This window comes from Setaria viridis, chromosome 9, assembly GCF_005286985.2.
Source record: "Setaria viridis chromosome 9, Setaria_viridis_v4.0, whole genome shotgun sequence".
NCBI classification, from domain to species: Eukaryota; Viridiplantae; Streptophyta; class Magnoliopsida; order Poales; family Poaceae; genus Setaria; species Setaria viridis.
Genome location: NC_048271.2, coordinates 48,531,973 through 48,553,227, shown reverse-complemented (window position 1 = coordinate 48,553,227; position 21,255 = coordinate 48,531,973). Strand labels below are relative to the sequence as shown.

The 21,255-nt window shown below is 41.7% G+C and overlaps 3 protein-coding genes across 5 annotated transcripts; 1 reads left to right on the top strand and 2 right to left on the bottom strand.

Annotated features, from left to right (window-relative positions):
- Positions 1-334: 334 nt before the first annotated feature.
- LOC117837719 (rho GTPase-activating protein REN1) lies at positions 335-15,503 on the bottom strand. Of its 3 annotated transcripts, XM_034717459.2 has the most exons (24): positions 15,326-15,503; positions 14,276-14,394; positions 13,734-13,890; positions 13,148-13,267; positions 12,708-12,744; positions 11,732-11,808; positions 10,672-10,742; positions 10,509-10,587; positions 10,140-10,284; positions 9,099-9,203; positions 8,864-8,941; positions 8,557-8,612; positions 8,397-8,466; positions 8,141-8,225; positions 7,673-7,916; positions 7,373-7,585; positions 5,543-5,758; positions 5,399-5,454; positions 2,997-3,057; positions 2,843-2,926; positions 1,666-1,782; positions 1,416-1,585; positions 1,069-1,288; positions 335-933 (listed from the first exon to the last, which is right to left on the bottom strand). In XM_034717459.2, exons 3-24 carry the CDS (start codon positions 13,767-13,769, stop codon positions 772-774), a joined length of 2,502 nt encoding a protein of 833 aa, XP_034573350.1. In that variant the 5' UTR covers positions 13,770-13,890; positions 14,276-14,394; positions 15,326-15,503; the 3' UTR covers positions 335-771. The 3 variants fall into 3 exon arrangements, with proteins under 3 accessions (XP_034573350.1, XP_034573351.1, XP_034573352.1); XM_034717460.2 differs by lacking the exon at positions 2,997-3,057 and having other exon boundaries at positions 2,843-2,963; XM_034717461.2 differs by lacking the exons at positions 2,843-2,926; positions 2,997-3,057; positions 5,399-5,454; positions 5,543-5,758.
- A 677-nt stretch (positions 15,504-16,180) lies between these two features.
- Positions 16,181-20,276, bottom strand: LOC117836469 (uncharacterized). Its single transcript, XM_034715903.2, has 6 exons — positions 20,112-20,276; positions 19,746-19,983; positions 19,074-19,147; positions 18,519-18,598; positions 16,983-17,134; positions 16,181-16,721 (listed from the first exon to the last, which is right to left on the bottom strand). The coding sequence occupies exons 1-6, from the start codon at positions 20,136-20,138 to the stop codon at positions 16,651-16,653; spliced, it is 642 nt and encodes a 213-aa protein (XP_034571794.1). The 5' UTR covers positions 20,139-20,276; the 3' UTR covers positions 16,181-16,650.
- Positions 20,277-20,450: 174 nt separating this feature from the next.
- LOC117836350 (uncharacterized) lies at positions 20,451-21,046 on the top strand. Its single transcript, XM_034715753.2, has one exon. The coding sequence runs from the start codon at positions 20,464-20,466 to the stop codon at positions 20,812-20,814; it is 351 nt and encodes a 116-aa protein (XP_034571644.1). The 5' UTR covers positions 20,451-20,463; the 3' UTR covers positions 20,815-21,046.
- The last annotated feature ends 209 nt before the right edge of the window (positions 21,047-21,255 follow it).

Genomic DNA, 21,255 nt, shown 5'->3' with positions numbered 1-21,255 from the left:
GGCCTTTCTTTACGGGCCTCCGCTGCCGGATAGCAGGCAGGCCCGGTAGGCCACTTTTATTAAACAGAATCTGGGCCTCAATGGCCGGTCACAAAGGCGTTTTTTGCGGGCCGGGACAAGCGTGCTCGTGAACAGGCCCGCCCAGCCTGCTCCTGCTAAAAAGAATAAAACTGCTCTTCGTGTGCCAAAACTTCAATTTTTCTTTGGCAGAGACACTAGTGAAACTTTCTTGGAAAAATGGTACTGTAAGAATGAATGAACATATGAAACAACAGATTCAATCTCGATTCTAAAAAAATAGTAGTGGAAAGGACAAAACAAATAGGGGCTCAACTTTCAAGCAGGAACTTTTGACCCTGGATCTGCTATTAGCTCATACAGTACTTTAAATACAGAGAAGCATAGTGCTATATTCTTACAAAGTTTGATCATAAGTTTAGCTGATGTGCAGCAAGAGAAACAGATACCACTCCCGAGTACCTCCTCAGGCTAATGGAACTGGATAACAGCCCCACAAATGTTGAAATGTACTTGCAAGCGTACTTGGGCAGTGGCCCAGAGTGTTTGAAGAGAATGCTACATACCAGGTTGACCGTCAGTGTTGTTGCTACACAACTGGTGTATATAACATCATGGTGAAGACACGATTTACCAGCGCAATGTCCAGATTATGTTACTCTATAACTACTGTAGTTTGTTCCAACCAAAGTTTCTGAAAACATTGCCAGCAATCCTCTTCCAGGAACATATGTAGTAACACAAGTCTACTGCTCAGCTGGAGTCTCCTTTCGGAGGAGCTGTAGGCCCCTGGGCCTGAGGGCGACCCAGATCTAAGTTTTGCATCTCACTAGCAAGAAGCGCCCTTCTTTCTTTCAAAAAGTTGAGTCGGCTAGTCAGCTTGGCTAATGCAGACGATGGTGCCATCCCAGATTCCTGATAATATAGCGGTAGTATTAACTTCAGGTTAATAAATCGTTAGCGTCAGACACCAGGAGGGGGGGGGGGGGGGGGGGGGGGGGGGCTAAGAGTAGCATAATAAACGTTTACTATCGTGCAGAACGGGATCACCTCTGCTTTAGTACTTGAACCTTGAGCCTTGTTCGTAACTGCATTATTGGAGTTCTGCCTCTGCGCAAAGTTCCACCTCGTGGTAAGTGATCCATCTTGGCCGTCCTTCGAAGCCAACATCTTTTGAACCATTTGGTTTGTAGCCCAGAACATGTCAGGTACAGTTGGTGATTTGACTGAGGAGCTAATCTCTGTAGAAAGGGCAGCATTTTGTTCGCCGCTGAAGAAAGGGAGGCCAATTTAGTAGAACTCTATCTTAAATATGTCTCAACCAAAGATTTTAAAGAGAGGCAAAATATTATAGAATGTGCGAAAGTACTACTGAATTCTTGGAAATAAAACCTTACTCGACAATCTTGTCTGTATTTAGGAGCCGCTTGTTGTTGCATGATTCACATAATGAGGTGGAACTCAGTTGGGCCTGGTTGTTGAGTTGTCCACGAAGATCAGAAACCTTTTGCTTCAAGTTCATAATGTCAGCTTCAGCGGCAGCTACTTCCTCAAGATCAGCCTTAGTCTTTAATCAACAGAAAGAAGAAAACGTTTCAAATGGCGAAAACCGTTATCTATCTCAATAGCCAGTTTCAGAAAGGGTACCTTGCTGTCTATTGTTGACGGGAAGGACACCTGTCCTCTTCGCATATTCATTAGGCCAGACTCCAATGAAGCCCTCAAATTTCTCTCCTTCTGCAGCTGGTCTCGTAAATTTTCCACCTGTTGAATGTGCAAAGTATCCTTGTTGAACAGAGAAAAATGCAGAACATTGCAAGCACAACAAAACAATTCCAGAAGCACATAAGTACAGCATAGTTCTGAGATCTGAGTCAGAACTCCCATTCAAATCCTTGTTCTATCAGCGGACTATATGGTCCAATGATGGATGGATACATCGCTATTACAAAGTGATATTTAATACTTCAATGGTTTAAGTGGCATTATCCAGTATGCAGTTCAGTGGAGTACAGGCCACAATGCATCACAGTAGGACTCCCACTCCCCTCTCTTCAGGCAAGGCTGCACCCAAACGTTACCATGACTGCTAGAAACTTCAATTTATTTGAAGGAAGAAAGAAGTGGAAAGCAAGTGCAATGTTGCTCAAACTGATGCTTCACAGGGCCTTGCAAAGAAACTGATGCTTCACTGGGCCTTGCTCAGAGTGATAAAATGTGAGGTAAAAAAAAGTTGGCCGCATAATGAAATTAGTACATCAAATAGAATCAGAACTTCATTTAGTTTGTTGTTATCAGGGAGATATTCCTACAAATGAAACATGATTGCACCGGATAAGTATGGACAGCAAGAAAATGTTCATTTCGATTAATGTACTCATCCTTTAAAAGGAAAAAAAAAAGAATCATTTTGGTATTCGTTAACATACTTTGTATCAGTTGTCTTGGGCATTCAAACAGATAAGAATAAAAAGCTCATCTGACTGAGCACCATGTGATCAAACCTTGAGGGCAGAGTGCATGCATTTGTTGACTCTTAAAACGTAAGGAGCAAGGACCACTTTCTCAAAGTTATTTGGGCTATTGCTTGGGTTCAGATGTTTGAATAGTACTTGCTGCATAACTGCTACTAGAACAATCTTCACCTTCAACATAATGCCCGGTGTCATATGCTTTTTTTTCTATATTTGTTAAAGTTTGAACCCTGCCTGGAACAGAGAATCTCTTACGGAAACAAAGCCACTAAACAGTAAAAAATGGTACCTGGACTATATTCTCTTTCCAGAACAGAAAAAAAAAATAGACCTTAAGTTTGAGCTCTTACTTCTTTTTCTAGTGCTACACGGCGCTCATGTAGTGCTTCTTTTCGCCTTTCTAGACTTGCCTGGAGTACTGTATTTTCTTTTACCTGAAAAAGACATAGCATCATCTCACATCGAAGAATGCTATGTTACATGATTTTAGTGTGATCCTTGTACCTCCATTGTAATTTTAGATTGGAGATGACTCTTGTTGTTTTCAAGCTTCACAATATGAGCCCTAGTTCAGAAGCTGAATTAGATAAGAAAAGGCAACTCAAAATATCAACAAATGCAAATTCTAAAAGCTGACTTTATTTTTATCTTTATAAGTTTCCATCTGTCCAGTTTTTTATATAAAAAATGTAACAGGAAACCCTAAATGGTATGCCAAGTTCATAAGACATACAAATTTTAGAGAAGCAAAGGGAAAGTGAACCTATATGCAGTGAAAGAAAGAAAACTTTCTATGCATGAATTGGAAAACATGATTGTATTTTATGCACTACTCATCCTACAAGTGGGAGTGGATAGAAGTAGGACAAAAGTATATGGGGAAAGGAATGTAGGGAAAACTTTTTGTAGCTAAAAGTGGCTCGGTCCGTAGCAGCCAACCTTTACATACTTTTAACTACGACGACAAACAGAACTGGGCCACCAAATAAGAATTGAAAGAGTTTATTCCCATTACTAAACCCTAACAACAGTGATATATTCCTTTTATTCTCTTTTGGTCGTCATGGGATGAGTTCTTGGTTGTTGAGGAGTGTTAGCAAGCTGTATGTATGTGTGTGTATGGGCCTGGGCTGTGTGGCTTGTAGCCTGGCCGGCCTCTCCTTGATTAGGATGGTTAGAGATATGAGATCTTATCCGGCTCTGTTTCTATAAGCCCTAAGATCTCCTCACCCCTATCTCTCAATCAATCCAATCTAATATTCCACACAATATTCATTGCTTTCATGGTATCACAAGTCTAGGTTTTCTAGTTCCTCCTTTTTCTTCCGCATCTCAGCGCGCCTCCTCGGCGCCGCTCCCTTGCGCGCGTGCTTCTTCACGCGCCGCCATGGCCGGTTCTGCGCCTCCTCCTCCCGGATCGACTCTCCCTACTGGCAGCTCTGCTCCAGCTGGCTCACTAACCAAGGACGACAAAGCGCCCAAGGACCAGCCCGTCGACGACAACGCCGCCCCTGCTGAGTGCCTCGTTCCTACTTCAGCTTGGTTTTGTGGAGGTAGACGGACACTTCCTTGTTTGTGTTTCACCGCGGTAATGACATGGTCTATCTGCTTTTATACGTGGATGACATTGTGCTCACAGCTTCCTCCACGGACTTGCTTCGTCGGACTATTGGTGCCTTGCAGCAGGAGTTTTCCATGAAGGACCTCGACGAACTTCATCATTTTCTAGGGATGCACGTTTGGCGTATTGGGTCTAGTTTGCTTCTCTCTCAACAACAGTACATGCTTGAGATTCTCAACCGCACCGGGATGGCAGAGTGCAAACCATGTTCCATACCAGTTGACTTGAGTCCCAAGCTTCCTGCCGATGGTGTTCCTCTAAAGAATCCTACTGATTATCGCAGTCTGGTGGGAGCTCTTCAGTACCTCACTTTCACCAAACCTGATATTGTGTATGTTGTACAGCAGGTCTGCCTTCATATGCATGATCCGTGGGAACCTCACCTTGCTGCTCTAAAGCGCATCCTACAGTACATTCGCGGGACACTGCATTTGGGATTGATTGTTTGGCCTTCTTCACAGTCTGATTTAGTGGTCTACTCTGACGCTAACTGGGCTGGTTGTCCAGATGCTCGCAAGTCCACCTCGGGTTATGCCGTATTTCTCAGGGACAATCTCGTCTCATGGTCTTCCAAACGTCATAACACTGTTCCTCGCTCCAGTGCAGAAGCCGAGTATCGATCTGTTGCAAATGCCGTTGATGAAGCTACCTGGTTGCGCCAGTTCTTGGCTGAGCTGCATACACCATTGAGACAGGCGACATTGGTGTACTGCGACAACATCAGCACAGTGTACATGTCCTCCAATCCAGTCCAGCATCAGCGCACCAATCACGTGGAAATCGATCTTCACTTCGTTCGGGAGCGTGTTGCAGTTGGTGATGTTCGCGTTCTTCATGTTCCAACGACTTCACAGTTCGTCGACATTTTCACCAAGGGGCTACCATCTTCAGTTTTCACTGAGTTCAGATCCAGTCTTAATGTTCAATCATCGACCATTCGACTGCGGGGGCGTGTTAGCAAGCTGTATGTATGCGTGTGTATGGGCATGGGCTGTGTGGCTTGTAGCCCGGCCGGCCTCTCCTTGATTAGGATGGTTAGAGATATGAGGAGATCTTATCCGGCTCTGTTTCTACAAGCCCTAAGATCTCCTCACCACTATATATTGTAACCTCTATCTCTCAATCAATCCAATCTAATATTCCACGCAATATTCATTGCTTTCAAGGAGAACTATAGCAAAACAACTTGCAAAAAAGAATTTGCTGCTTTTATAAGATGTCTGTTACTCTTTCAATACATAGCACATGCCCAGTTGCATTGTATATAATATAACAGGCTACTTACTCATCATCATCACCACCGCAACAGTTAGCCTCCTCTGTTGAGAGGTCTTTTCTTGCCTGTAAATAAAGTGCTTAAGCCAAGCTATAACATAGCAGATAGCACTAGTTCTGATAGACAATTATGTGAATAACAATTTAAACTTACTGAAGTACGCCCCCATGAGTTCCTTTTGCTTTCATTAGTTGATTCTTGTTTTGATTGGGATGGAAGGTTGCTCTCCATTTGAGAGGTTTCGTCAACTTTTTGAAGAGAACTAATTTGATTACTCTCTTCCGTTGGCACACCATGTTCTACTCTCGTGGTCCTCACAGGTGGTTGAACAACTTTATCATTTTCATCACATGCAGGGCCCGAGATAACCTATGGGTGATGAGAAATTGTAAGGTAACAAACTGCAAGAGCATTTAGTTGGAAAGGAAAATTTATATGTTTGAAATGTGTGCCGTGATTATTTCAGACTTCATGCAGCGTCATTCATTAGAATCTTAGTCTTATTAATATAATTTCCAAGAACATTAAGATGCCTGGAGTAATCCCTTCAGTCAAGAAAAAGGAAGGCGTTTTTTTTCTGAGTAAAATTAACGCTACTTTAACCATTAATTTTTCAAGAGCATGATTTAGCAAAAGTATTTTCATAAAAATAATCGCCCAGATCCTTTCAGATGTTTATCATGGCTGCATGCATCCTATAGTGTTAGTCTTTTGTTGGCCAAATGAAATACATAATAAGCAGTCTATAAATATATATCTTATTAGCATTTCAATTATATGCTAGCTTCAAACACTGAGTAAAATGATGGCATTCATTATCAGAATGCAATTGATGGACTTTTGGACCATCAGTTGAATACGAAAGCATAAATCTTCAAGTCAGTTAGATACAACAAATAACTAGTTGATTTCTTCTTAAGAGATTGTTTGTTGAGAATCTCCCCGAGATATACTCGTTAGTGGAGCTAGTTGCTACTCAGCCAACCAGGTTCGATTTGCACCTCCTACATATATGATGATGCTAGGCCCGACATCTCTCCCCTAAGGAGAGTTTTTATTCTTACAGGCTATTCATCATATGGTATTGCGAATTAGCTAAACTGGTTGTTTAATTGGGCATTAAGAAGGTAGTGCCTGATGAATGAAGATGCTCAAAATATGATTTACCTGCTCCAATTTTAAATTATGTGCAAGAGGGAATTTTTTATAGTGAATAGTGGGGATATAGTGGATGAAACATGTTCAATAATCATGGTTGCTTGGGAAATATGGAAGCATCGGAATGCATGTGTGTTTGAGGGTGTTAGTCCAAGTGTGCAGGTGATCCTGCAGGCGGTGAAGACTGAGTGCACCTTATGGTGTTTTGCAGGAGCTGCACCTCCGGTTGCTTCCCCCAGATTAGGTCTAGTTTCTTGGTCGTGTGTTTTAATTTTGTGGCAAGACTGTAAACTTTTAGTTGTATAGGGGAGTAGACTCATGTCCTCTCTCTTGTTGTTTCTTCCTATCCTAATGAAATGACACTCAGCCTATTCAAGAAAAAAAAGAAACATGTTTAATAAATTAGCATAACTTAGTTTGTACTAGGATTACTTGATATTGACATGTCTTGCTAAAAAATTTAGTTTGTACTAGGATTACTTGATATTGAAAGTCTTGCTAAAAAATGTTCCTATGAAAAACCACTATCAAGCAAGAATTAAGCAAATGAGGCCCTTTTGACTGCAATAAATAGTGTTGATGAAAATGGAAAGGTTTTACCAGACTTGTGAGCAGTTACGTTTAGGAATCAGGAGTCAAACAAAATAATTTCTGAATGCTAAAGCAAAACAAGAAGATAACTTATAATACAAATTCAGAAATAATCAAATGATCAGTAAGGAATAGCATGATAAAACAAGGGGTCAATCATAAAGGTTTACAAACAAAGAAATATCTTCCTTTTGATAATGTTTTAGAAATGAACACAGTGATCAGATGAAGTACCTGGTCATCTGCATTACCAACCCTAATGTTACTATCACGTTCACCCCTGTTGCCAGAAGAGTGTTCAGTATTATCATTCAAATCTTCTTCGACATCATCTTCACCAGAACCATAGGAACCATCATCTTCATGTATGTCATTGTCTGTTGAATATTCCTTGTCAATGTCAGACTCGGTATAAGCATCTGAAGAGTATGAACCGTCTTCAATATCCTAAACAGGTAACTGTTGGATTAAAATTCATGACAATCAAATGGAACTTGCTTGCAGAGAAAAACATGTCCAGGGAAAAGGAGATACATCAAATATCTGATCATATTCCTCAAGCATAATAATAACAATAGCTTGAGCATGGTTGGCAGCAGCAGCAGCTTGAAGCAACTGGAATGAACTGTCCCCAGCCATACTGAAGTCACTATCAATTTCACATTCACCAAGAAGAAGAGGCCGAAGAAGAAGTGGTGCCATGCAAGCTGCCAAAGCAGATGCAGACATCCTATTTACAGCTTTGTGCGATCCAACAATCTGCATCATTTTGAGAATCCTAAAAGAAAAAGCAATGAGTTTCATGGACTTTGATGATGCTGTCGTCAATTTATGATACAGGCTATAGCTAACTGATAATCAAAATAAATATGGAAAAATCACGTATATATTCTTCAAGAATGAAAATCATAGGCATTAGGACCATGACGCCATGATCATTAACTTTTTCAGTCTAGAGTTTGGTTGATAAGACATTTGAAACAAACCATTGGCGATAGATACCTCTGCAACAATTGGCGATTTGGTTCTGGAAAAACTTCATATATCACTCTATTCATAGCATCAAGTCTTCTTGTCTTGTCAGTTCCTGTATAATCGCTTGTTTTGATCAGTTTATAATTTTAGCATAACACAATGTTTGGTAGGGCATAAGCTTAGCTAGTATTTTGGTATATACTCCATGAAAGGTAGCTAGGCTCAGAAATTTAAGACTGGACAGATTGCTGAGTAAATAAAGTAAGTTTCAAGTCAGTCTTACGGTAAGCTCTAACCAGGGAAGTGCAACATGATGCAGGGACTGGAGAAGATGGCATCTCTCGAAGAATGTACTGCAACGAGTGAGGACCGTCAAATGTTACTAAAAATAATACACAATTTATTCCTATTGTGAGACCATAGTAATGCTTGTCAATAAATACCTTAATACAGTCACCGATAACATGTGCATCCTCTTCTGGGGAGAACTCATTCTTTCCTACAAATTCATATTAAAAGATGTGGTTTTAAACACATAGCTGGCAAATAAACCAGAGCAAATACAACTCTCTCAGAATATCCAAACTAATAGTCCTCCCAAACTAGCTTCATGAAAATATGTACCAATATAAGAATATAAATAACTTACTATAACTGCATACAAGAAATCCCAAGAGGGCTGAGACACTGAAGTGCCAAACCTAGTTGTCCTAACTTAAAAGGGAAAAATGTCAGACTACAAGAAATCACCCTTTTCGTAATCCCGAATCCTGCGTTTGACTTCTTCAACATCAGCAGACTGACGGAGGATTCCTTCAACCTTGACACCTAGAAAGAGCGTATTTTTTCCACTTGTCATTGAACAGCTAACTTGGTAAATATATAAACCTGTACTTGGATATTATTTATGTTCACCAGGATTTTTATTTCGTAAATTTATAACTACAGGAAATTTGAGGCAAGATTGTGTATTGAAAACATTTACCATAATCTTCAATGAACTTTAAGGCTTTCTCCAGGAATGCTGTAGTGCCATCAGCATCAACAAGTGCAAATTCTGCGGGTCTACCAATCACAGATTTATCTTCCGCTGAAATGGAAATAATTGTTGCTTATTTGTATTCCAACTCCATGATAAGATTCCATTCCTCCCCACCAGAACAGAGTGAGAACAAAATAAATGAAAAAAAACGTTCTAAATATTGTACAGAATCTCAAGCTCATGATGTTAAGTCTCTGATTTTAATATGTTACCAAATATATATAACAATATCTGACACCTGATGCAAAATTTTCATAATTTTTTTATGTCAGCTGTATTTTGTATAAATGGTAGGTTGGTGTCTATAGCCCATCTTGGCCCATGCGGCTCATAATATATTAATATATACTCATGTTTAATGAAAAATCAATTAATATATACTCATGGATGATGAATTGTGCAATTGTAGATGTCTTCCTTTCTCTTTTTAACTTTTGAGATGACTGGATGCATTGATACTAATGAAAAATGGAAGCTACTTCAAGCATGTTGACCAACAAATGTTTGCCCATGTTCCTGTAGGCCATAGGGAGCATGCATGTTGATTAAGTTAGTGTCCTAAAAAAATCTAGTTTCTAAGTACTAGAAGACAAGCAAGATTGAACAGTGAACTGGTGTATTTATCTGGCAGAAAGTCATTTTTTGCAGCACAACAACAACAAAGTCATTTTTACCCATGTCTTACAGAATTTTTAAATCAACAAATTCAGGACGTGTAAAATGAAGGTGATCAAACACCAAAGGGAACAGTACCCGTGTACCACCATACTTTTACAGCTACCAGAAATGGAAAATGACAGGACTCAGGATCCTAGAGCTATCAACTTCAGTTAGGAGAATGTGAGGAATTGATATCCATTGAAATTTTGACTAGCCTATTGTTTGTCACAAAAGCTGGATTCCTTTTGGTATAGAAAGTATGACCTATAAATAAATACAAGAGACTAATACATGCAACTTCTGATAAGAGTAAACATGGCTTACATTGTTCAACAGCAGCTTCAGCAGGTTCTGTTATGTCAGTGGTGGTTACTGGATGCTGCCCAGCTGTATTCGCAACACTGGGTGCCTGAGCCAGAGCATTCTCTAATGCACTTCTCCACTCATTTAGGTCTTCTGTAGTTTCTGCCTGTTTGATAAAAGACTGTACCGTTAAATACCATAAGTCATATTAACTGTTGTTGCACACCCGGCCCCCAGTCACAGCCAGCACTGCAATTTCAATCCCACTGCAGCACCTGTTGCCCCACTAGTCACTGCAGTGATAACATCATTGCACGCTCCCAAATGCCAACCCTCCCATTTGAAGCACCATAACAGCAACCAAGAAATTGAATGCGGTACACAACTGACCTTAAGGGTGAAAGTGCGTCCATCACGACCATCAGGAAAGACCACTGTTATAGTTTTCCTTTCTTCTTTGACAATCATACTGAAACATTGCTCAAGATTATAAGCTTATAAGATATTATTGAAGGAGCTTTATACTTCAACAAAAAAACATCTAAATTCACACCTTGCAGTGTTATTCAAGTCAATTCCACCAAGTGTAACAATTGGTTCACTGCCTCTGGGAGGGGGAGCATTCTGCAAGTTAAGCAGAAAAATTGGGGGTAATTGCCATGTTTGTGCATAACCTATCATTTCAGTTTGAATAAATTACTAAGACAAATCCATAGATAATTTCACCAACAAGCCAAAAAGAACTATGCTTCAACAGTTGTACATGTGGCTGCAATCATGTTTACCTCTTGAAATGGTTAAACGGGTAGCCATTAGTAGTGTTAACATTTTGTTTTCTATCACAGTTTAATATCAGACTATAGTACCACTTACAGGTTCATTCAGTTTTTTGTACAATATTAGGTATACTGATTAGTGAATAATGATATAATTACCTAGATCAAATCAGGATGCTAGTTTGTAGTTTAGCTGTTGCAGTGCTATAAGTGGATATAACTTGTCTTAGATATAGCTTTACTTGATGAGAGCTCGGGTACTCTAGTGAGAATCTTAATAATGCTCTGACTTAATCTAAGCAAGTAGATGGAGATAATAAGCTACACAAACTTCTTATTCGAAACTTAGGTGTAGTTTCTAAGAGTTGGATTCATATGCTTACTCTTCCTCAAAATGAATTTTGGAAATTATATCACATTTCATAAAGCTAATAAAACAATAGAACAGAAGACATGAAATGAGATCTGATCAGCATGGGGGATCCATATATGACAAGGGAAAGCCAGATTTGTAGCTTACTTAGCTGGTATCCTAGCCCTACGATCCAATTGATGATATAGTTGAACCATTGATCATATAGTACAGATAGCAAGGAGTCTAACCTCACAGGATAAAGGTATCTCATCACCTAATGTCTTCTTTCTGAATACACTTTACCTTGGAGTGTGCTTTATTACAAGGAAATTTATTCTACTCCAAACAATAATTTAAATTATTCACAGCATTGTGACTGAAGCAAAGAGACACAACAAAGTACATAGCTCTACAAAACAGTATTAGACTATAACTTGAAGAAAATGGAACACTATAGAAGGAATTATAGCAATATATCTTACAGGATCACTCCTGAAGAACACTAATGATGTCCTTGTAAGGATAAACCAGCGCTTTTTCCATACTGTCCAGCCAATCCCTGTAAGTTATCAAAATTAAGGAAATGAGAAGCATAGTGTAGCCATAAATATATAAAAGTTCATGTTAAAACATAATTCGTCAAATGCAAAAATGACAGAATGGAGCAACCAAGCTTCTACAAAAGTTTCCAGATTAAAAAGGATCAGATTCAAGAAGAAATAATCTGGTCCGCCTAATTAAACTGCAAAGATAACCTTCCCGCTAAAAAGAAGGAAAATTGTTATTGAACTATGTTTGGCTCAGTAACAATATCGAGCAATTATCCCATAGGCGTTCCGCATTTTTCCCGAATATGCAAGAGGACTGCACATCATTTCACTAAGAAGAGAATATAAATAGCACAAAAGACCAAAGACGACACATGCACACCACAACACCGACAGTCCGACACTTGAGACTTCACCAAAGCTTGTTTGCCCCAGCACCGAAATTTTAAAGCATATGATCTTATAGGAATTATAAACAGATATTATACATTTTTGGCCATGCCTTTTGGAGCAAGTAGATTGTACCATGGTCTGCTCTAACTTAGATTGCCACTCAAAATGATTACCTAATCTTCATATATGATCCACCCTGCAGGTTGATATCCTCTCAATAAAAATCATGGCTATATAACAAAACAAATTACAATATAGTTTGCTGTCGTTCCGAAATTTGCATGATAAATACTCTTATCCACATAAGACATTGTGATTATTGCTCTGACTTCAAGATACATGTTTTTTCTGTCTTCTGTGCTTGATAAATTGAGAAGGTAGAACGTTATTTTGGTCCAATCTAGCTCATTTGATGGATAATATTCCTATGGCATAGGCATATGAAAACCTTACCACAAGTTAATCTAGCCATGCTAAAACAGAATTTATGCATAGTATCAGCAGGAAAAAAAAATACCTTTAGATGAGAGCAGTAAATTTCCACTCTTAAGAACCTGCAGTAAAAGAATATGTGGAATCGATTGTGAAAATTTTTTATAACACTAATCTTTTTGCCACAACTTGATCTGAATTCATGCTTGTTGAAGTGCAACTGAGACTTAGGAACAGTAAATCTGAAGTTAAAGTGATGCATTGTGTCACTTGCTCTAGGAAATACTAGAACATTAAAAAGGTCATTAGTAGAGTGCCCATTGCATCTTTTCTTTATGTACTACCAAGCACAGCTTCATGAAAAAATAATTCTGAAGTGATGAATTGTGTCACTTGCCCAACGAAATATTAGAACATTGAAAAGGTCATTAGTAGAATGCCCTTTGCATCTTTTCTTTATGTACTAATAAGTACAGCTTCATGAAAAAAACAACATTTTTTTAGATGGAAGAAAATCCAACAAACCTGACAGTTTGGACAAGTGGTTGGCGAATTTTCACCAGCTTCAGATTTATTAGTGGTCTGAAAGTTAGAGTCTCCTGCCCCACAACGGCAGGTCTTAACCTGGCTGATATTCTCAGTGGGCTGTGAAGATGATACCAGTCAGAGTATGAAACAGAGAAGGGTGAATACTTAGAAAATACAACAATCAAATGATGCAATACCTTTTGGAACTTAATGTTAATTGAAATAAGGAAAAATATGAGCTTTTACATAAGCAGTTATATGTGTAAGTACTGTTAACAAAAAAAATATGGAGAGTCTTTCAGAAAGAACATTAGCATCATTCCAGTACAACAAGAAATTATATGAATAGCCCATTTTACCCCATTGATCAACCAAACTGAATTCTATCGTCTCACTTTATAAACAAATATTACATGATCCAGTATTTTTTAAGTGAAACACAAATCAACTGAACTTCACTAAAGTGGCTGAATCATGAAATGGTGAGGTCCAATAAAAACTTCACATAGATGAATTAACATGATCAGAAACATAGTGAAGATAGACGAATTAAGAATGTAAGTGAAACATATGCCCCTCTTACTTGCTGGTGAGAAATCTTCAACTCCGAAGCTGACATTGTCTGCTCTAGGTGGCTGACTTATGAAGACCTCACGATGATTTCTGATGAGTTGATGTTCTCCGACAATAAAATATGCAGCTTACTGTGTTACTAGTGATGATTTCATGAGATTTGTTCTCTGCAAGAATAATAGAAACAAAGAAACTGACACAGCCATATTACCAGGTCCCAATAGGAAAGCATGTTTGGATTGGGGGATTTGAGTCCAGATCCTTATGAATTATTTTAAATTCAAACTAGTTCTGTAAAATCTGAACACCCCGATTCCTTATGTTCAGATTGAAAAAACTTGTGTAACAACAATGTTAGCTAAGTTCTGAACATATTCAATGGTTGAAAATATGTGCACTAAATACCAGTTGTCCCAATTCTTGACCTACCAATCCTATGGGTGTGTAATATCATATCAATGCATAAACTATCAGCTATAGCAAGAGCAGATGTGATGTGATCTTATGAACTGAAAGCTAGTTTTCCACCGGAATAGGGAGGTTACCACTTACCAGAGGAAACTGAAGCATGAAAGCTTATTTAGTTTGTCATGGGTCAGCTTCTGATTAACTGAGTCGAATTCAGCATCCACAATAAGTATCAGCTTAAGTTTTTAAGCCATTAGTTGGACCTGAGCATTATATAGCACAAGAATAGTCACAAAGAGAAGTAAATTTAACAAGATATGGGGGCTCTTGCGGTCTTGTTATCTCATTAAAGTAACAGTATATAGTTTTTTTTGGAATGAAAGCTATCCTAAAATGATAGACTGATAAAATTGGAGTTCAACATCGTGAAGCCCGCAAAAAAAAAAGAACTTGGCTTCATAGTAGTAGTTTGGGTGAGAAAAAAACATTAATGTTCTAAATGATTCTTATATGCACAAATAAACTGCATAATTGTCCAAACTGCAGTACTTTGAAGCAACGTTTGGCTCACAAGCATTTCTATGTCTCGCCTCCCTCAACAATCTGAATGAAAGTGAGCTAAAAATATTTTGCTTCGGAGCAGAGAATTCCAAGTTGCACGGCCTCAAAGCACGTTTCCTAAATGACCGTACGGTTGTGTCGAGAGCTCCCAAAAACTGCCACCCATACCCATCAATAGCAACCTCCGCTTGAAATCTCGAACGGGTAGGTAACCCAATTACTCCAGGAAATTTTGCACCAAAATATAGACCCAGAATTTACACGGTGAAATCTTGTCATTTCGACAGGTAACGAAAAAATACCATGGATCGAGTCCGCAGCTACACCCGAAAGAATCCGCATGCACTGCACCCGAGATCAATTAACTTAGTAAATCATCGAAGCGGCGCAATGAGCTACCGTCTCTCGGATGCAGCACCCGCGGAGAAGGCACAAGCGCGTGCCCCCCAAAACGAGTGCACCCCGCGCAGCATGCAGATTGCAGAACCCAGATGAACGCGCGACAACAGCATTGCCTCGTCTCCGCCTCGATCCCCCCAAACTGCGAAGGATTCCGCATGCCACCCCCGGAAATGCACAGCACGCACCGATCGAAGAACAGAGGTGGAGGCGGAGGCGGGCAATGCGGCTCACCTGCGGCCTCGACGCGACCCGAAATCCCACGCCGGCGCGCGCGCCACCTCCTCCTCTCTCTCTTCCGTTCTCGCGCCTCCGTCGATCCCCTCCCCCTCCTTCGCTGCCGCTCCGGTCCCCACGCTCTATTTTCTCTCGCCGCCCGGGCTCGTCCCTCTCGCCCGCACTTTCTCCGGGGAAATTCCTCCCGTGGCACGGGGCCAGCGGAAAATAACATAGCCAAACGACCCGCCTCGCTGCGCCCTGGGTCCGCGGCCTCCGGGGCCCGACGTGTCAGAGCAACGGTCCGATCCGCCTCGCGTTCTCCCCGCACGAGCTGACGAGCGAGATGCGGGCGCGCGGACGGGGTCAAGCGACCGGGGCCGTTGGATCTGGAACGCGAGACACGTGGCGGCATATCGGGGGGCTAAACCGGGAGGACATTTTCGTGCGGGCGGAGTGGGAAGCACGTCCTGACGAAGAACGGAAGAGCAGAGCTGTGGGGGCATATGGGCATGCACTCTCTCGCGGGACCCGCATCTGCTCCTGGGCGTGGGCCCTGGACGCCACACTTTTTCCTCTGCTCACCTGTCGCTGTACGAGTATCCCTGTGTCTGTGTGGTCTCTTCGGGTAATGATCAATCTAGGATTCTCACATGATTTCATCACAAATGTGCGTGCAACTCCCCCGATCATGAGCATGATGAGTTCATGACCAAAAGGCAAAAACCCGCTCCGTCCGTTGGACCAGGCGACCAGCCAACCTGCTCCGTCAGAGACGCTTCCTGGCCTGATCTGAGCCGCTGGAACACCAATCGAACAACCCGGATCGACCCATCGTCACTGCTCATGGCCTCATGGGAGACTGCAACGCGATGGCGAAAGGACAGTGACTGATACTAACAGATTCGTTACAGTACCTGCTGTCCCATACAAAGCCATGTGCGACTCAGACGAGCCCGGAGCCCTCTTCAGTGAAAACGCGACGAGTCCTTACTCCTCACTCCTCACGGTCGCAACAGGAGTGAAGAATCAGGGCGCCACGCTCGTAAACAGACAAGCAGATGGTAAAAGGCCTACGTACAAAGCGTGACAAACAGTAGCGCCAGGGACAAAAAATGCGCCCAGCCCGAGCAGCAGCAGCAGAAGCAACCAAACCAAAGGGTACAGTCCTTGGGATTTGCACAGGATGCAGCAGCGGACAACGCCGCGTGATGGCGTTAGTGCAGTGTGAACGTTTGATGGTTAACCAGTGCCTAGTAGTTTACCAGTGACTCTGAAAAGCAACACAGGGAGGGCCTGAGGGGGAACAGTGAACACCGGTCGCCCTGGCAAAGTGTCTGCTCTCAGTTATCTCCTCTTGGTTCATCGTCCTCATTGAGATTGATGCCGGTGATGCACATTTTTCCTATATTTACTGCAGTGCGAGGAAGAATGAATGAGTTAACACTATGCATTAAGAGTGTGCCCACACGAGCAGTAAAACTCTTGTGCTATTGAGAAGGTGAGGCGCACTGTGTGGCACTTGGTGCACAATTACAAATTGGCCATGCCCATGCTAACTAATTCTGCTCATCCAACAGATTTCGCACATGCATGCCACATCTATGTTGAATTACTGGTATTCATGATCAACGTTGTTTGCTATTTATGAAAAAATTCTATTTGTAATGCTTACCAACTGCATCCAGTCCACGTAGGTTTGGCATATATTTGATAATATGATCCTCCGCGTCTTTATCAGCCTTCAGCGTCTCACATTCGAAAGAGAGCAAGACTTTCTGATTCCCATGTTCCTTTTCAACCAAACCAACAATGTCATCTTCCCACCTGCACAGTATTATTTGCATTAGGAAAAACTGATATCATTCTAGTAAAACACGCATACAGCTAGATATTTTGGTAGCAGTGAGGACTCAATCACAGCACGAGGAGCATCGGCCTTAGCAAAATGCATCTAAAAAGTTAAATCGGCACATAGCAACATTATGCTAGAGAACTGGGCGAGATTACTAGCATAGAGCATCAGAGCTAGCAGCTAGCACTGTAATTTTATTAAGGAACCACTATGCAAACATTTGAAATTGTAAAAAGAAAACCATTTTTATCTTCTACAAAAGGACATGTTTGGAGGGTCTTTCTATTTAAAACCTCACAAATTTCCAAGTTAGACCCTAGAAGAAAGAAAATCAGGGCTTGAGTTTATCAAATTCAAGTGCAGTAACTCAATAAAGGACTTAAAGCATTTGTCCGCCATACAGCTGAAGCTTGTTTTAATGTTTGATTGATGTGGCACAATGTAGAAGGAACCTTGTTGCCTGTAAATGACTCCTGGTATGTAGACACTGCACCATCTACTGATCAACATCAAGGGGTTACAGACTACGCAAGTGTTATAGAAGTAGCACAACTTTGCACTAGTAAAATAAAGGCTGATCTTTCTTTCAGTCATAGCTCTTTTTGCAGCTTGAATAGCACATGGGAATGAAATGATAAAATAAAAATCCCTAAAATGTGACATAGAGTACTTTAAGTGTACGCACTGGAGTTATCAAGCAAATCTAGTTTATAAAAGGCTGTACATTGGTAAGTCTTTAATACACCCATGCCTGACCTCCTTCACACCAAGTTGCATAGTAATGATTAATGAACTCTCATTGCTAGTGGTGCATCCTGATTCTGGACAGTTAGCATCGAGTTCTACTTCATACCTCGCTGCCATCAAGAACAAGAGATGGTAACACTTGGGATCTCATGAACCAATGCTAACAGACCGGATGCACCACCACCAATGTGCAGAGTTTACAGTAAATCTTTTTTGCGAGTTGGATACTAGAGCTCAAGTAAGTGTCTATTAGAGACTTAGCAACAATCCAACATACATCCTTTTCAAGGTTAGGTTACTCTGAAGACTGAATGTCTCATAAAACATGCCCTTGATAACCCCAGCTTGAAGACACTACAAAAGAACTTGCTCAACACATAATGCATTGCAACTGTTATTAATATGGCACCTCCCAGAAAGTTGCCATGTTCCTATAAAGTCCAAAAAATAAGATGAGAATCCATGGCAAGAAACCATATAGATTCTCCATGCAAATCCTCACGTGAGCAACAAAAACACCACTTGGCATTGTTTTGACAAAAGGTAATTTCAATATCACCAAATGAGCTGTGAACTCTAATGAAATCCATACATCAGAGCAAGACTTACCCATGCAAATGGTCGATGTTTTGTAATCGAGCAGCATCATGGCCTCTGCATTCCACCACAAGCACCTTCTCTCTCTTGCTCTAGCATACGATCATAACAGATTTATGAGAAAAGCCAACCTCAACCACACAAACATCATATCATTCAGGAAAAAGTTAACCTCTATCACAAAAATGCACAGTTTCATTAGAAAAAATAATCTCTATCACAGAAGCCACATAGTTTCATGAGAAAAGATAACCTCTTCTGGGCTTCTGGCTCTGTCCAGACTTTACAGTTTCATGAGAGGGCACACATTTAACCTAGTGCTATTCTAGAGCACAAAAATCACTGTTGTTGAGGTATGGGTTCAAGTCCCCCATTCTTCTCTTTCAAGAAAGGGCAAGTCATCTGTCCTTTCATTTTATCTTTTCATGAGAAAATATAACTAGGCTTATGGCCTTTTTACATCAACTGAGATTGGCCAAATATTAAAATGGGTGGTTTCTTAAAACAAAATGTAGTTAATTAGTACAAGAAATGCTTGAAGGAGCAAGTACATAAGACATGTCCCACCTTAAAATCAATGATGGTGAGCTTTATAAGGCGGTAATCCTCTCCTCGGCTACATTCCCTCTCACAAGATATTGCTTACATAATAGAACAAAAGAAAGAAAAACAACAAATTAGCTATATGTCCGGATGACAATGTAACATCAAACTTATCTTCTGTTTCATCTAGCAAACAGTAAAGACACAGATGGTGAACTAATACAGAACAAATAGTTCCAATCCAACCAACACAAATCCATTGGTATAATTAAGAGCAATTATCTCACTGTCTCATCCAAGCTACCCACCATATTCTACCAAAAATCGAATTGACTAATCTAACTTTGTTTTTGAACGGGAGTCATCTAAAAAATTTCCGTAGCACAAAACAGCAGTTCTAAATGTGGCATGTTATGCCATATTATAAACAATTTATCTTGCAATACTGAATTTCTGTAACAGCGTAAATATCAGTCTGGTATTGCTCAGAACAGTGCACCAAAAAAGAAAACATAATTTCGACAGATTATAAACCCTCTTATGATATGCCACTGATATTTATCCTGTGCTCTGATAAAAAAAAAGGCTTTGGTGATTTTAGATAGAAATGAAAACAGCATAACAATATAGCTCTCAAAGAGTGAAATTTGGAAGGAACCAACAACAGATGTAAGGGGAATGGGGATAGAGGCTTACGGGTGCCTTGGAGGCCGAAGCAGATGGAATCAGGGAGGCGGATGAAATGGCCGGAGATGGCGCCAGAAGGCAGCAAGGCGATGGAGGCGACGCCTTCCATCGTCTCGCTGGCATCGCCTTCCTCAACGGCTTGCTCCGCCTCTGCCGGCGCCGGCGCCGGCTGGTGGTTTCCATTCGCCTGCGAGTCCGAGACCGAACCCATTGCTCCCTCCGTGTGTTCGAACACCGATTGCGTCACCTACAGGTAGCGGTAGCGGTAGCGGAAACAACTCGGTGAACTAACTCCGCACCAAGCTCATCGTCTACCAAGCCCAAGAAACGGATACGACAGGGGGAGGAAGAGATACGATGCGCTCACCGCCTCACCTCGTCTGATAACCCGGCAGCCGTCATAGCCCCTCGCGGTGGATGATCCTTTTTTGCGGCCGGCGCCGACACGAACGTTGTCGAAGGTGAGGGAGAAACGCCGCAGCGCAGCCGCCGCCACCGTCGTCTTCTCGCTTTCCCACGCGACAGGGGAATGGTTAGAAGGCCGAGGCCTCTACAACGTAGCCCAAACCGGCCCTTTTGTAAAAGGGCCCAAGCTCAAACCAAGCAGACGGAGGCCTCCAGATATTAGCCCTTTTATTACTCTGGTGTCAGGCCCATCTTGGGTTAGACGGCGCGCACCAGTCTCGACAAGGGCTTCTTGCTAAATAAAACTTCTCGACAAGGACGAATGCGCAAAACATACAGAACTCCGCCTCTGCCCTCTGGTTCTCGCTGTCTCGAGAGCTTTCGGCACGCAAGTATGGCGGCGGTGGCGGCCCCGACGAGGGCAGAGGTGCTGTCCCTCTTCCGGTCCCTCCTCCGCACCGCGAAGCAGTTCTCCGACTACAACATCCGGGAGTACACGCGCCGCCGCGCCGCGGACGCCTTCCGCGATAACCGCGCCCTCGCCGACCCGCCGGCCGCGGCGGCGGCGTTCGCGGAGGGGAAGAAGCAGCTCGAGGTCGCGAGGCGGCAGGCGGTGGTGTACTCGCTCTACGCCCCCAAGGCCAAGAGCGTGATGGAGTTGAAGGTGCAGTGATGGAAAGAGGGAGAGAGGTGTGCTGCGCCCTTTTCTTCCTCGTCGTTTCCCCTTTCCGGATTCGTGCCTTTTCTGTGATGCTGCAACTAGAACTGCTCTGTTATCACGTTTTCTAGATGATTATCATGATATAGCTGTTTTCTGTGCAATAAATTACTAAATTCTACTGCCATGATCTCTTATGTTTGGCATTCTATTGTCTGCAAAGCAATCTGCTTCAGGGGATTGTCAATTGTGTTTGTTGTACTCTTGCACCAGCGCAGGATTTGGCTGTGGTTCCTTGCTTGCACTTTGGACGCGACTAGTGTTAGCACGGTGTCGAATTGACAACATTGGAGTGGGGTCAATCTCAGTGCTCATCAGCTGTTTGGTGAAATTCCCCACTGACATACTGACTCAGTTACAATACCAAACCAGACTAGATAGCTTATGTCTTTTGTC